This window comes from Balaenoptera physalus, assembly GCF_965194825.1.
Source record: "Balaenoptera physalus genome assembly, chromosome: 12".
NCBI classification, from domain to species: domain Eukaryota; kingdom Metazoa; phylum Chordata; class Mammalia; order Artiodactyla; family Balaenopteridae; genus Balaenoptera; species Balaenoptera physalus.
In genome coordinates, this window is record NC_138897.1 from 85,710,871 (window position 1) to 85,722,586 (window position 11,716).

The 11,716-nt window shown below is 45.6% G+C and overlaps 1 protein-coding gene across 1 annotated transcript; it reads left to right on the forward strand.

Annotated features, from left to right (window-relative positions):
* Positions 1-67: 67 nt before the first annotated feature.
* RFC5 (replication factor C subunit 5) lies at positions 68-11,242 on the forward strand. The gene is made up of 11 exons (XM_082416849.1): positions 68-260; positions 1,880-1,944; positions 2,217-2,353; positions 3,517-3,596; positions 4,226-4,299; positions 5,519-5,678; positions 6,396-6,477; positions 6,870-6,999; positions 7,572-7,649; positions 9,266-9,320; positions 10,376-11,242. Exons 1-11 carry the CDS (start codon positions 193-195, stop codon positions 10,470-10,472), a joined length of 1,026 nt encoding a protein of 341 aa, XP_082272975.1. The 5' UTR covers positions 68-192; the 3' UTR covers positions 10,473-11,242.
* Positions 11,243-11,716: the final 474 nt, after the last annotated feature.

Sequence of the window (11,716 nt, forward strand, 5' to 3'; positions counted from 1 at the left end):
GAGGCCTTAGCAACGGGGAGGGGGCGGGACCGAGAGAGGAAGTCGGAAGCAAGCGGCTAAACCTCGCGAGAGTTGCGTTTGCGCGCGAACTGTAAGTCCGTGGGTCTCGGGGTCAGGTCTTGGCTGGTCGCGGTGCAGGCCCCCGGGGGAGGCGACAAGCCCAGCGGACCCAGCCACCTTCGTCACCCTGTCATGGAGACCTCAGTGCACAAGCAGCAGCAGCAGCAGCCCGAGGCGGGCAAGATCAGGAACCTGCCCTGGTAGGAGGAGGCCCGGCTGCCGCGGGGAAGGGGGTCGGCCGCGCGGGGAGGTGGTGGCCGGAGTGGGCAAGTGGCAGGTCCCCAGCCCGACCTCGCCCCGCCGCCCCAGGGTCCCACCTGGGTGACAGCACAGGGGTTCGATCTCGTGTCTTCTGACACTACATTGACCTCCGTGGCAAAATATTCTTCTCTCTTGCCAAAATATTCTCTTCTCTCGGTGCGATTATTGGTCAGATTCTAAACTAGAAGAAGATTGATGATGATGATGATGGTAACAACGCTCCCTAGTTAACTTTTATTCAAGTGACTTTCTATTAGATTAGCAGGCACCCTATTAGGTGTTTGAATTTTACAAAGACACTAGGAGGAAGGTACTGTTATTCCAGTTTTACCAAAAGGTTAAATGACTTGCCTAAGGTCCAGAGTTGGAAAATAAGTTTGTATTTGAACCCAGCTGGTCCAGATTCAGAGCTTGCACTCTTAACCATCCTACTTACACAACTGTGTCTTAGTGATGGTTTAAAGACTGAGTGGATTTGACTTGATTTCGGAAAACTCCAAGTTGTTTCTTTTCAGTTTATTGTTATCGTAGTAAAAACACATAACATACAATTCACAGTTGTAACCATTTTAAAGTGTACAGTTCAGTGGCATTAAGTACATTCAGAATGTTGTGTAACCATCCCACTATCTAGTTCCAAAATTTTTCATCATCCCAAATGGAAACCCCATACCCATTGGCAGTCACTCCCCATTCCCCCCTCCCTTAGCCCGTGGCAACCACTAATCTACTTTCTGTCTCTTATGAATTTGCCTATTCTGGATATTTCATATAAATGGAGTCATACAATACGTGGCCTTTTGTGACTGGCTTCTTCTTTTTTGTTTTTTAATATTTATTTATTTATTTTGGCTGCACCGGGTCTTAGTTGTGCCACACAGGATCTTCGTTGCGGCATGTGGGATCTTTCATTGCGGCATTCGAACTCTTAGTTACAGATGCATGCGGGATCTAATTCCCCAACCAGGGATCGAACCTGGGCCCCCTGCATTGGGAGTGCAGTCTTACCCACTGTACCACCAGGGATGTCCCGTTACTGGCTTCTTATATCAGTAATTGATTTCCTTTTATTGCCAAATAACGTTCCCTTGTGTGGCTATACCACCATTTATTTATCCATTCATCTGTTAAGTTATATTTGGATATGAGTTCAATTTTGGATTAATTTAGGTACTCATCCAGGTTGAGATTATAGGCAGACAGCTGGAAAGATGAAATGAGAGCAGTTTTTCAGCACTATTGATATTTGGGGCCAGGTATTTGGGGTGGCGGGGGAGGGCATGGGGGTTGTCCTGTGCACTGCAGGATGTTTAACAGCATCCCTGGTGCCTATCCACTAGATGCCAGTAGCACCCCCCACTCAGCTTTGACAGTGGAAAATGTCTCCAGATATTATCAAGAGTTCATTGGAGGACAAAATGGCCCCGGGTGAGAACCACTGTGTTAAAGGGTTTTGTATCTCTTTCTCTTTTAGTTAGGATATGAAAGGATTCTTTTGCACATAACAGAATGTTCTTGCCTTTATATATGTTGTAATCAATGCTAAATTGTATTTCAGGGTTGAAAAATACCGGCCACAGACACTGGATGATCTCATTTCTCATCAGGACATCTTGAGTACCAGTAAGTATCCATGTGTCAGCGGCTGGTATCCTAGTCGCAGGACCTGGATACATTTCTTAGGAATGTTGTCTCTACTGAGTAGTAATTTTGAAGGAACTGATTGAGCTTTATGGGATGTGGCTTTAAGAGCTGAGTCCTTCAGATTTTTCATTCCTGCATCTGACCCAGATTTGAACATATGGTTGAAGTACCTTCAGCCCAACTCGGGCCTGCAGTGAATGAGGCAACTCTCAGAGACTGATGGCCTCTCTCTTTCTCCCCCCGACCTTCAGTTCAGAAGTTTATCAGTCAGGACCGCCTGCCGCACCTCCTTCTCTATGGTCCTCCAGGGACGGGAAAGACATCCACCATCCTGGCCTGTGCTAAACAGCTGTACAAAGATAAGGAATTTGGCTCCATGGTCTTGGAGGTAAATGGGAGGTTTACTGTTACTCTCGAAGGACTCCAGCCTCTTACTTTTAGTTCTGCTAGTTTTGTTTTACTTTACAAGTTAGTTGCCCTGCTGGTGGTTGGGAAAGAAGGAGACGTAAGATGTTTTAATTCACTTTTTTTCTATAATTGACATTTTTGCCTGGACTGGTACAAGCTAAAGGGCAGTGGTAGGACTAGGTGTCTTTCTTTGCCGTTGCCAACTTTTACCCAGATCCTCAGTGGTTGCTCGGTTGATGGCTGTCCCCCATGTGCCCCCAGATCCCTTCTGCGTGTTGCTCCATGCTGTTCTTGCCCCGCCCCAGAAGGCTGAGCTGTGTCGACTGCGAGCTCTCTTGCCCTCTGCCTCCTGGTTGGGTTTGGCCAGCAGGGGCCTGGAAGGGGTTGGGGAAGGGAGAAGGAGGCCTGGTCCTGCCCTGGGGGTCACCTCAGGCCGACAGCTTCCCCACCCGCAGGGCACAGCACGCAGCCTTCCCCCCGGCCAGCGCCACTCCCCCACCAACCCCTTAAGACTTGGGGGTGATAATGGGCCCCAGTAGGCCCTGAGGTATTGCACAGCCCTTGTGGTTTCCCACACCTCACCAGCACCTTTTAAACTATCTCTTCATTTAATTCTCTTCAAATTTCTGAATTTGAGTATGCCATCTGTTTACTACTAGGACTCGACCGATATACTTACCTTACGAAATTCTAAATTTTGTCTATTGTAAGAAAAAAACTGTTTAACTTGCTTTTGTATTATAGAACCTTGCTGCCACCAGTGTTCTTACTTCATTGTATTAAAAACTTGGTAACTTCTGGGTTGCTCTGGGTTGTGGTAGCTAAAATTAGCCTCATTCTGCTCGTGCCAGAGGTGCTGTTCACCGTGACCAGACCAATTAATTCTTCCTCCAGAGCATGTCAGTGATTGTCCTCAAAAGGGGGAGGAAAGACAGGCATTGGCCTTTCAGAATATAATGGAATGATCTAGTGAGTTGTAAGTTTTAAATATAATTGTGATCTTATTTTTAATGATTATCTCTTATCTGTCCTTAGAACTAGAGACCTAGCTTGCTGAGCAGGATTGATGAAAAGATACATTAATTCACAGCTAGCACACCAACATGTTTTCTATTTATTTTGGCTTCTCTCTTTCACATTTAGCTGAATGCTTCAGATGACCGAGGAATAGATATCGTTCGGGGACCAATCCTGAGCTTTGCTAGCACAAGGACAATATTTAAGTAAGAATTCTTTGCATAATTTCTCTCCCTAAAGATTTTGATCAGTGAGGTGATAGAGTTTAATTTCTTAAATCCTCTCCTTTGCCAGTTTGTAAAACTAAGGGGAAAAGAAAAAGGCTTTGTCAAAAGCAGTCATGAAAAAGAGATAAAGTACAGGAATGGTGGTAAGAAATATTAAAATGCAAATATTAAAACAAAATATTATCTAAATCTATATTAGCAAGTTCTCTGGGGAAGCATTAATTTCATTACATCCTAAGACTGGAGGAGCTAGTTTGAATTTAAACAAAAATGCATTGAGATCAGGGTGGATAACTAGGATGGTGGTAAAAAAAGAAAAAGAGGAAAAAGCAGAAGTGAAGGGGGTGGGAAAAAAGCAGCACTAGAATAGAATAAGAGGCTACTGGGTGGAAGAAAGATGAAGGTGCCAGAGGACATAATCTAACACAAATACAGAAATTAGACCTCCGTGCCCTTTGACCACAGATGTCTGCTTTGGTCAGAGTTCTAGGAGAAATGAACTTCATGAGCCAGGGCCTGATGGCACAAATGTGAAGGTGTAGGTTTGGGCCTGGAAGTCGAAGGGAGATTGAAGAAGCCTTTTTAGGTGGTACCATTTGTTTTCCTAGGAAAGGCTTTAAACTAGTGATCTTGGATGAAGCCGATGCCATGACTCAGGACGCCCAGAACGCCTTGCGGAGAGGTAAGGAGCACAGCCGTGTACGGCGTGTGTGGCTGAGGAATGCTTTGGAAGGAGAGTTAGCAACTTTGGACATGACATAGGATGTGGCTTCTTTTCAGTTTTCATTCATCTTCTGGCCCAGCGAAATCTCTGTACACCTTTCACTGTGTATCCCACCTGATGACCTAGACAAAAATCTCTATACTGGTGGTTACCCCTTTTAATAGTGTAAAGACATTAGCCTTTTGGGGACTTTTAGGTATGACCAGACACTGGTGTCTCATCCTCCTTCTCCACTGGGTTCAATTTCAGGGTTGGGAATTTGTACTGTTTGATGGGAGGGAATGGGAAGTCTTTCATTTCTAAACTGCTAGATAGGTCTTTCTGCTGTTGGTACCGTTAGATACAATATAGCCAGGAAAATTTTACACTGGAAATTTAGTTGCACTCAGAAAGCTGACATGACTTCCCTACTTGCCAGGAGAATGATTGGGCCAGGAAAGGAGAGTATACTGTGATTTGTTGGTCTTAAGGCGCCTGGTGCAGTTAATTTCTTTGCAAGGACATTCCTAATCTCTCTCATTAAGATTCTGTGGTAGACAGCTAGGAGAGAAGACAATCTTTAGGAATTCTGGGGAGGAGTGGATTGCAGCCCATGTTTAAGAAGAGGAGGAGGAGGACGGAATATCTTCTGGTCCTAGAGGCTTTGGCCACCTTTCTTCAGCATCTTATTCTGTAGAGTCAGTCTGGGCAGATCCCAGCGTGAGAACGTTGGTACCTACAGGATGAAACTGGTGTCACAGGCATCTCTGAATTAGGGTTAATGCTTTCTCGAATGCTCTAAGGGTTCGAGACAAGGTCCACTGGAAAGTCTGCAAAAAGCCATCCCCCTCCCCTGCCCGGTAGAAGGTGGCACATCACCCATTTGCCAAATGGAATTTTACGCAAAAGGGCAGGCATACTGGATTTCGTATCTTAGTGGAATGGAATGGCAAGAGTGCCAGAATCACAGCCAGTCATGAGAAAGGAAGCATTTTGTTCAGTCCTGTGAAGGGGACGTGTTCATCAGCTCTGGGGAGAGAGGGGCTGGTCTCCAGACTCACCCTCTCTCGCCACAGTAGCATTCCCACTTGTTTGCATTCTTGATTCCCCGCTTCACGTGACCATAGGAAAGTTCAGGGTTTCTGGGTCCCTTGAAGAATCAGGATGGACGTGAGGTGGTTTTCTTTTGCCTTGCCAGTGATTGAGAAGTTTACTGAAAATACCAGATTTTGCCTCATCTGTAACTATCTGTCAAAGATCATCCCCGCCTTGCAGTCCCGGTGTACAAGGTTCCGATTCGGTCCCCTGACCCCCGAACTCATGGTTCCCCGCCTGGAACATGTCGCAGAAAAAGAGAAGTAAGTATGTTGAAAAGCAGGGAAAGGGGGGCCTTGGAGACTGGGTGTCACGTAAGGCGGCTACTGGTACGTCTGAAGGCGATAACGTTTGTAAACAACTCGGGCGAGCCTGGCACAGGGTAAACCTCACTGTCTGTCGGCCGCGCTGGTAGCTCACAGACATTCTTCATAAAGGTCATTTGTTCCTTACTGGAGTCCATCATCCTCCCCTAGAAGCGGTCCCACCTTCCTCCTACTCTTTGTCTTTGGAAACTGCACGCTGCCAGGTCCCTCCCGTTAAGATGCCTCTAGCCTTTCTCGGCTAGCAGGGAAGGTCCTGAGACATCACATTCTGTGTGGTCAGATGCCAAGCCAGTAGCCAGCCCGAGCTGCTGCTGATTCAACGGGTGCCTGGGCTCTGCGAGCGCAGATCTCGCCAGCGCCCTCTCCTCTCCAGAGAACAGAATTCAAAGCTACCTGCTCAGCATAGCAGTGCTTGGCCGCAAAGGATGGTCTTGCTAGACTTGGACTGGGCTGTGACTACTCACGTGAGGCCCACGTCCCCAATAGCCAGAGCGAATTCTGGAGCCTGTAAATCAGGAGAGTATTGTTAACTCCGTCCTTCCCTTTTTTCTCTTTAATGGTTTCAAAGCCTTGACCTTCACAGTCCATCTTGTTCCCTCGGGGAGCATTTGTGCTCTCAGGGCCTCTACATCCCTCCTGCCTGTTTCCTTTCAGAGTCGACATAAGTGAAGACGGGATGAAAGCGCTCGTAACTCTTTCCAGTGGAGACATGCGAAGGGCTCTGAACATCTTGCAGGTAGGGCACCGCTCCTAGCACATCTCGAGTTGTTGCTTCAGAATACTTTTTCAAGAAAGACGTAAGCAACAGCATGACCGATGTGTTAATTCAGAAATCTAGAACTGGAAAGACATCTCATAGTTTGTCAAAGATGTACTCCCACCTTTGTGTCTTGGTTAATTGAAAGAATAATTTGTTGCAAATAAGGGTAAGATAGGGAAGGACTCTGCAAAGTAACGTAGCCGACAAGCAGTGGCCTCCTCTGATGCGGCGAGCTCTTAGCAGTGTAAAAGGTACAGGGCTCCAGCTCTCCCGTGCCCACCCACATTGCTGCCTCCGCAGTTTCCTCCTGACCCTCCTGCAGCTCAGTGGCTGCAGCAGCCGTGGTGACTCTCCCCCTGTCTGCCCAGAGCACCAACATGGCCTTTGGGAAGGTGACAGAGGAGACCGTCTACACCTGCACGGGGCACCCACTCAAGTCAGACATCGCCAACATTCTGGACTGGATGTTGAATCAAGACTTCACCACGGCCTACAGGAGTATCCTTTCTCTTCTCCTTCGGTCGGTGCATCAGGTGCCCGAGGCCTGAACGTGGCCTCACGAGCTCAGGCTGCAGGCAGCACCTACACCCTACTGGCAAAAGCCAAGTGGCTGCACGGGACACCTTTCAGCTTGTCGTGGGAGCAAGGTGTCTGTCGGGGGGATGGGTACTTGTCTTTCATGCCCCAAATTCTTCCCGAAGGGCCCTGAGCTGGGTATGGCTTGAAGCTGCTTAACTCACAGATGGGAGGGAAGCAGTTAGACCTTGGGTGGAAGGTGCAGTCATTTTCAAGCAGTTAGTGTTACTCTTGTTCTGCTATGAAATTAAAATCTAGGTGTAGTGATGGAAAGCCTTTTGGGCAATGCATTTGGTTCTGTTCTCTACTAGACGGAGATATCTTTCATCTCCCTTAATGGAGATGAAAACAGAAAAATAAGAACTGGGGTCCAACACGTGCAACTTCACATTGAAGGAAACAGCTGTGTTGGTATGAAAAGCCCTACTTTCAAGTCATTCTCTGCAGTGTTTGTTCTGGAATTTGTTCCCTTTGCCTTAACTGCTCCTCTCTAGATATCATGGAGTTGAAAACTCTAAAGGGGTTGGCATTACATGACATCCTGACAGAGATACACCTGTTCGTGCACAGAGGTAACCTAGGTTCTTCCCCAGTTCAGAAGCTATGCAGGTGGTGGCATGCATCGGGGTTAAGGGTGGCTGGAGAGGGGACGTGACGCTTCATTTTGGAAGCAAAGAAACAAGAATGAAGAGGTGTAAACCCGGCCCCCCATTTTTAGTTTTGTTTTGCTATTTATTTTTTTTATTGGGTTGGCCAAAAAGTTCATTCGGGTTTAAGTAAAACTAAGACACATTTTTAATTTTCGTGAAGAACTTCATTGAGTAACGTATTCACTAACCGAATGAACTTTTTGGCCAACCCAATATTTGTGTGTCTGTGTCTTGCTTTTAAAACCTTGTTCCAAAAATACTTTTTTTTTTCATAAATTCATTTATTTTATTTATTTTATTCTTGGCCGCGTTGGGTTTTCGTTGCTGCGCGCAGGCTTTCTCTAGTTGTGGCTAGTGGGGGCTACTCTTCATTGTGGTGCACGGGCTTCTCATTGCTGTGGCTTCTCTTGTTGCAGAGCACGGGCTCTAGGCACGCAGGCTTCAGTAGTTGTGGCACGCGGGCTCGGTTGTTGTGGCGCACGGGTTTAGTTGCTTTGCAGCATATGGGATCTTCCCGGACCAGGGCTCGAACCCATGTCCCCTGCACTGGCAGGCGGATTCTTAACCACTGCGCTACCAAGGAAGCACCAAAAATACTCTTTTGACTTCTAGAATGCTGGGGAAAAAGAGGAAAGAAACTCCTAAAGGCTAACTTACTTCCTCCAAGGGTTTGTATTTTACAGCAGTATGTTGGAGTTTGTATTTCTAAAAGGCTATTTTCCCCAAAAGGAAAGAAGGAGAAGGAAGACCTAGCTTCACATAACCAAAGCAGCCTCAGCTAAACCATCTTTAGTTCCACACTTGGTCGTATGTCCTGTACAGAGAATTGCTTCTCTACCTTGAGAGCACATGTGAATCACCCCAGACCAATCCAGTTGGCCCTGTTGGGGGAGAACCAGACACGAGTGTATCTTTGAGCTCTACGTGATGTACTGTTCAGCCTCCTGGAGAAGCTCTGCCTGCCCAGCAACCACCTGCAGACACTCGGGTCCACGAACACTGTTCTGCCAGTGCCTTTCCAGGCCTCTCCCTGGCTGGCTGGCATGTGAAATTCTGCCCAAGAACATGGTTGGCTCAGGCCCAGCTCTGCACTTTGTGGATGCTGAGCATGAATCGACTTTTAAAAATTATTTGTTTTGTTTTTTGTTTTTTAACATCTTTATTGGAGTATAATTGCTTTACAGTGGTTACGTTTGTTTTTAAATTTGGGACAGCAAGTGAGAACTTAGCTTTCACGGTACCTTACAGAGCAGCCCGGTGCTGACAGGGCAGTGTGGATGGCACTTCCATCTTCTTACGATCACTCTGGAACCTGCTCATTTTTCTTTTTGGCTACCCTACGAAGACTAAAATGAATAAAAACTATGAAAACCTATGCAATTTTTACCTCCTAGAGGTGTGGTGTCTTGAGATTTGTGGCCTCAAGAGGTTAGTCTTACGTATCTGGTGTGGAAACTCATACTTGTCTTCTGTGATTTTTTTTTTTTTTATAGTAGGTAATGACAGACCCCACTCATTTGATTTTGTTTTTCCCCCAGTTGACTTTCCATCTTCAGTTCGAATACATTTATTGACCAAAATGGCAGACATTGAGTGAGTATTTATTTCCCAGTTTTAATTCTTTTCCTCCTTTTTTCCCCGTTGTGAGTTTTTTGTTTCTCCTTGCTTGGTTTCAACTGTTTTGTCTAAATCATTCATATACAGTATAGTTTTTGCTGGGATTATTGAACGAAGCATGGGTAAGGGTGTGAGCTGCTTATGTAAAGAACACGGATAAACACAAAGGCAGGTACAGCTCAGTTACGTATTTGAGATAAAGGCCTCTCCTTCGACCTCAGAGGCCTGGTCCACCTTGGTTCTAGACATGCTCTTGTTATTTGGGAGGCCTGCTTCAGTTCAGACATCTAGGTCGTTTGGGGACGGCCAGCTATCCAGCTGTTATTAAGGCCTTTTGCCATACGAAAGCATATTGCAGGGAAAGTAAACATAAACTCAATTTTCCACTTTGCCTGGTTCAGTAAACAGTTATTAGTCCCCATTGAAGCTGGCAGCTATCATTTAAGTAGACAAAAGCACTAGGTTCAAAATAGATGTCCACGTAAGCCAACTAATTTGCCGTCCTTGGCTTTCACACGTACCAATTAGGTCACTTCTTATCACTGCACTGTGAATAGCATGATTTTGCTTTCAATGGCTGGGCACTTGAAAGGTGGCAAGATGAAATACCAGTGTCTTGCTTTATTGACCACAGAACCACAGATATGGCAGCCAAACTTCCCAGTGAATTAGGAGGAAGGGAATCTTAATTATAATTCCTCTCGATGCATTTTGCAGGTGAAGAAATAATGCCTAATCACATAAATTTTACATATCTGTATAGAGCTTGAACAAGTTAAGTTCAGAACCCTGCTACTGGGAACAATTTTTTTTAATTTAATATTTCCTCCCCAGTTTGAATCAAATAAAGGAGTGTTTGAGGCAACCAAGAAAATGTTAGGGGACATGTACAAGATTGCTGCCCAGAATGAATTTCTCTCACCTCTTTCCTATCCTTCTCTGGCCAACTTTCAGTCTGACCGTTATTGTTCTCTTCAAAAGGCAGCTGTTGTGATAGTCTCTCTTCTTACCTTTTGTTTGATCTCTTTTAGGTACAGACTTTCTGTTGGCACCAATGAGAAGATTCAGCTGAGTTCCCTCATTGCCGCCTTTCAAGTCACCAGAGACCTAATTGTCACAGAGGCCTAGATGCTGAGGACCACTTGCTGCCTATTCTCAGGCCCAGCAGTGACTGGAGAGCAGGGGACACAGTCACCCCCAGTTTCGGAGAATTGTTCCAGGCGTGGGTGGGCAGACATGTACCCAAAGTACCGTGTTTGTGGCTGGCTGGAGCAGGGATGTACAAAGCAGTTTTAATGTACAGCTCTCTCACTGCACTGCCCATTTGTGTTTTATAAGGGGGGAAAAAAAAGCAAAACCCTTTTTTAGCCTTAAGGCTTTTACCCTTCAGTTGCCTGGATGATAGGAAATGGGCTACCCCATTTGGAATAGCAGGCCTTCAAATCTAATGCAGTCCAAGTGTCTTCCAACTCAAGGCAAAAAGAACATCTTCAGAGTTAAGTTTGTAAATCTAAATCTGTGGCGCTACTTTAAATAGGTGTTAATGGATTTCTGGCCCAAACTATTATACTCTTATAAAGTGGACTCAATTTTCTTTACTTTAAAAACTGGCCTGCCTTTTTATTTCTCCTTTTGAAGTAGAGGAGTTGCTAGCAGGTTCCCAACTGTGGTGTGGACAGTAGCGAAAACATTCATTTTAAATGATGCTATCGGGGCCATAGGTCGTTCAACACTGGCTTGTTTAACCCAGGGCACATGAGACTAAGCCTGACTCTAAACCTGCAAGTGCTAAAAGGATTGAGACTCTTCATATTTAATCTAAATGTAATGCAGTTTATCTGCGAGCATTTGTGCTGCATGTGTGATAGTGTTCTGCACAATAAAAATAAAGCAGCTTGCTTGTTGTGTTACAAGTGACTCCTTTCCTTAGCCAATTATACAGACGCTGACTTGTTCAACTTGCATTTATATGGAAAAGCCTCCTCCGTCCCTGATATCAGAGAATCAACTTTCTTTGGAGGCTGTTCTTTATAAAGGTGTCCAATTCTTATCCTATCAAAAGGGAGACGTCGGTTTTGTGCATCACACGCATAGGCCTCGCTGCCAAAGGACAAGAGCAGAGTCTGAAGCTAATGGCTGGGGGTGGGGTGAGGGCTCAAGGAGGCGGCCCAGAGCCTCTCAGACTACACTGTACATGATATTTCAAGATAACCACAAAACTTAATTTTGCCCAATCCATTCCCAGCTGTCTTGTTGTACTCACTAGTTTTAAAAGGTGATTTTTTTTTTCCTTAATGGAAAAAATGAAACGGCAAGCCAAAAGCTTTTAACTTTCTTTCCTTCGATGAAAGCCTCTCATCTTGAAAAGAAGT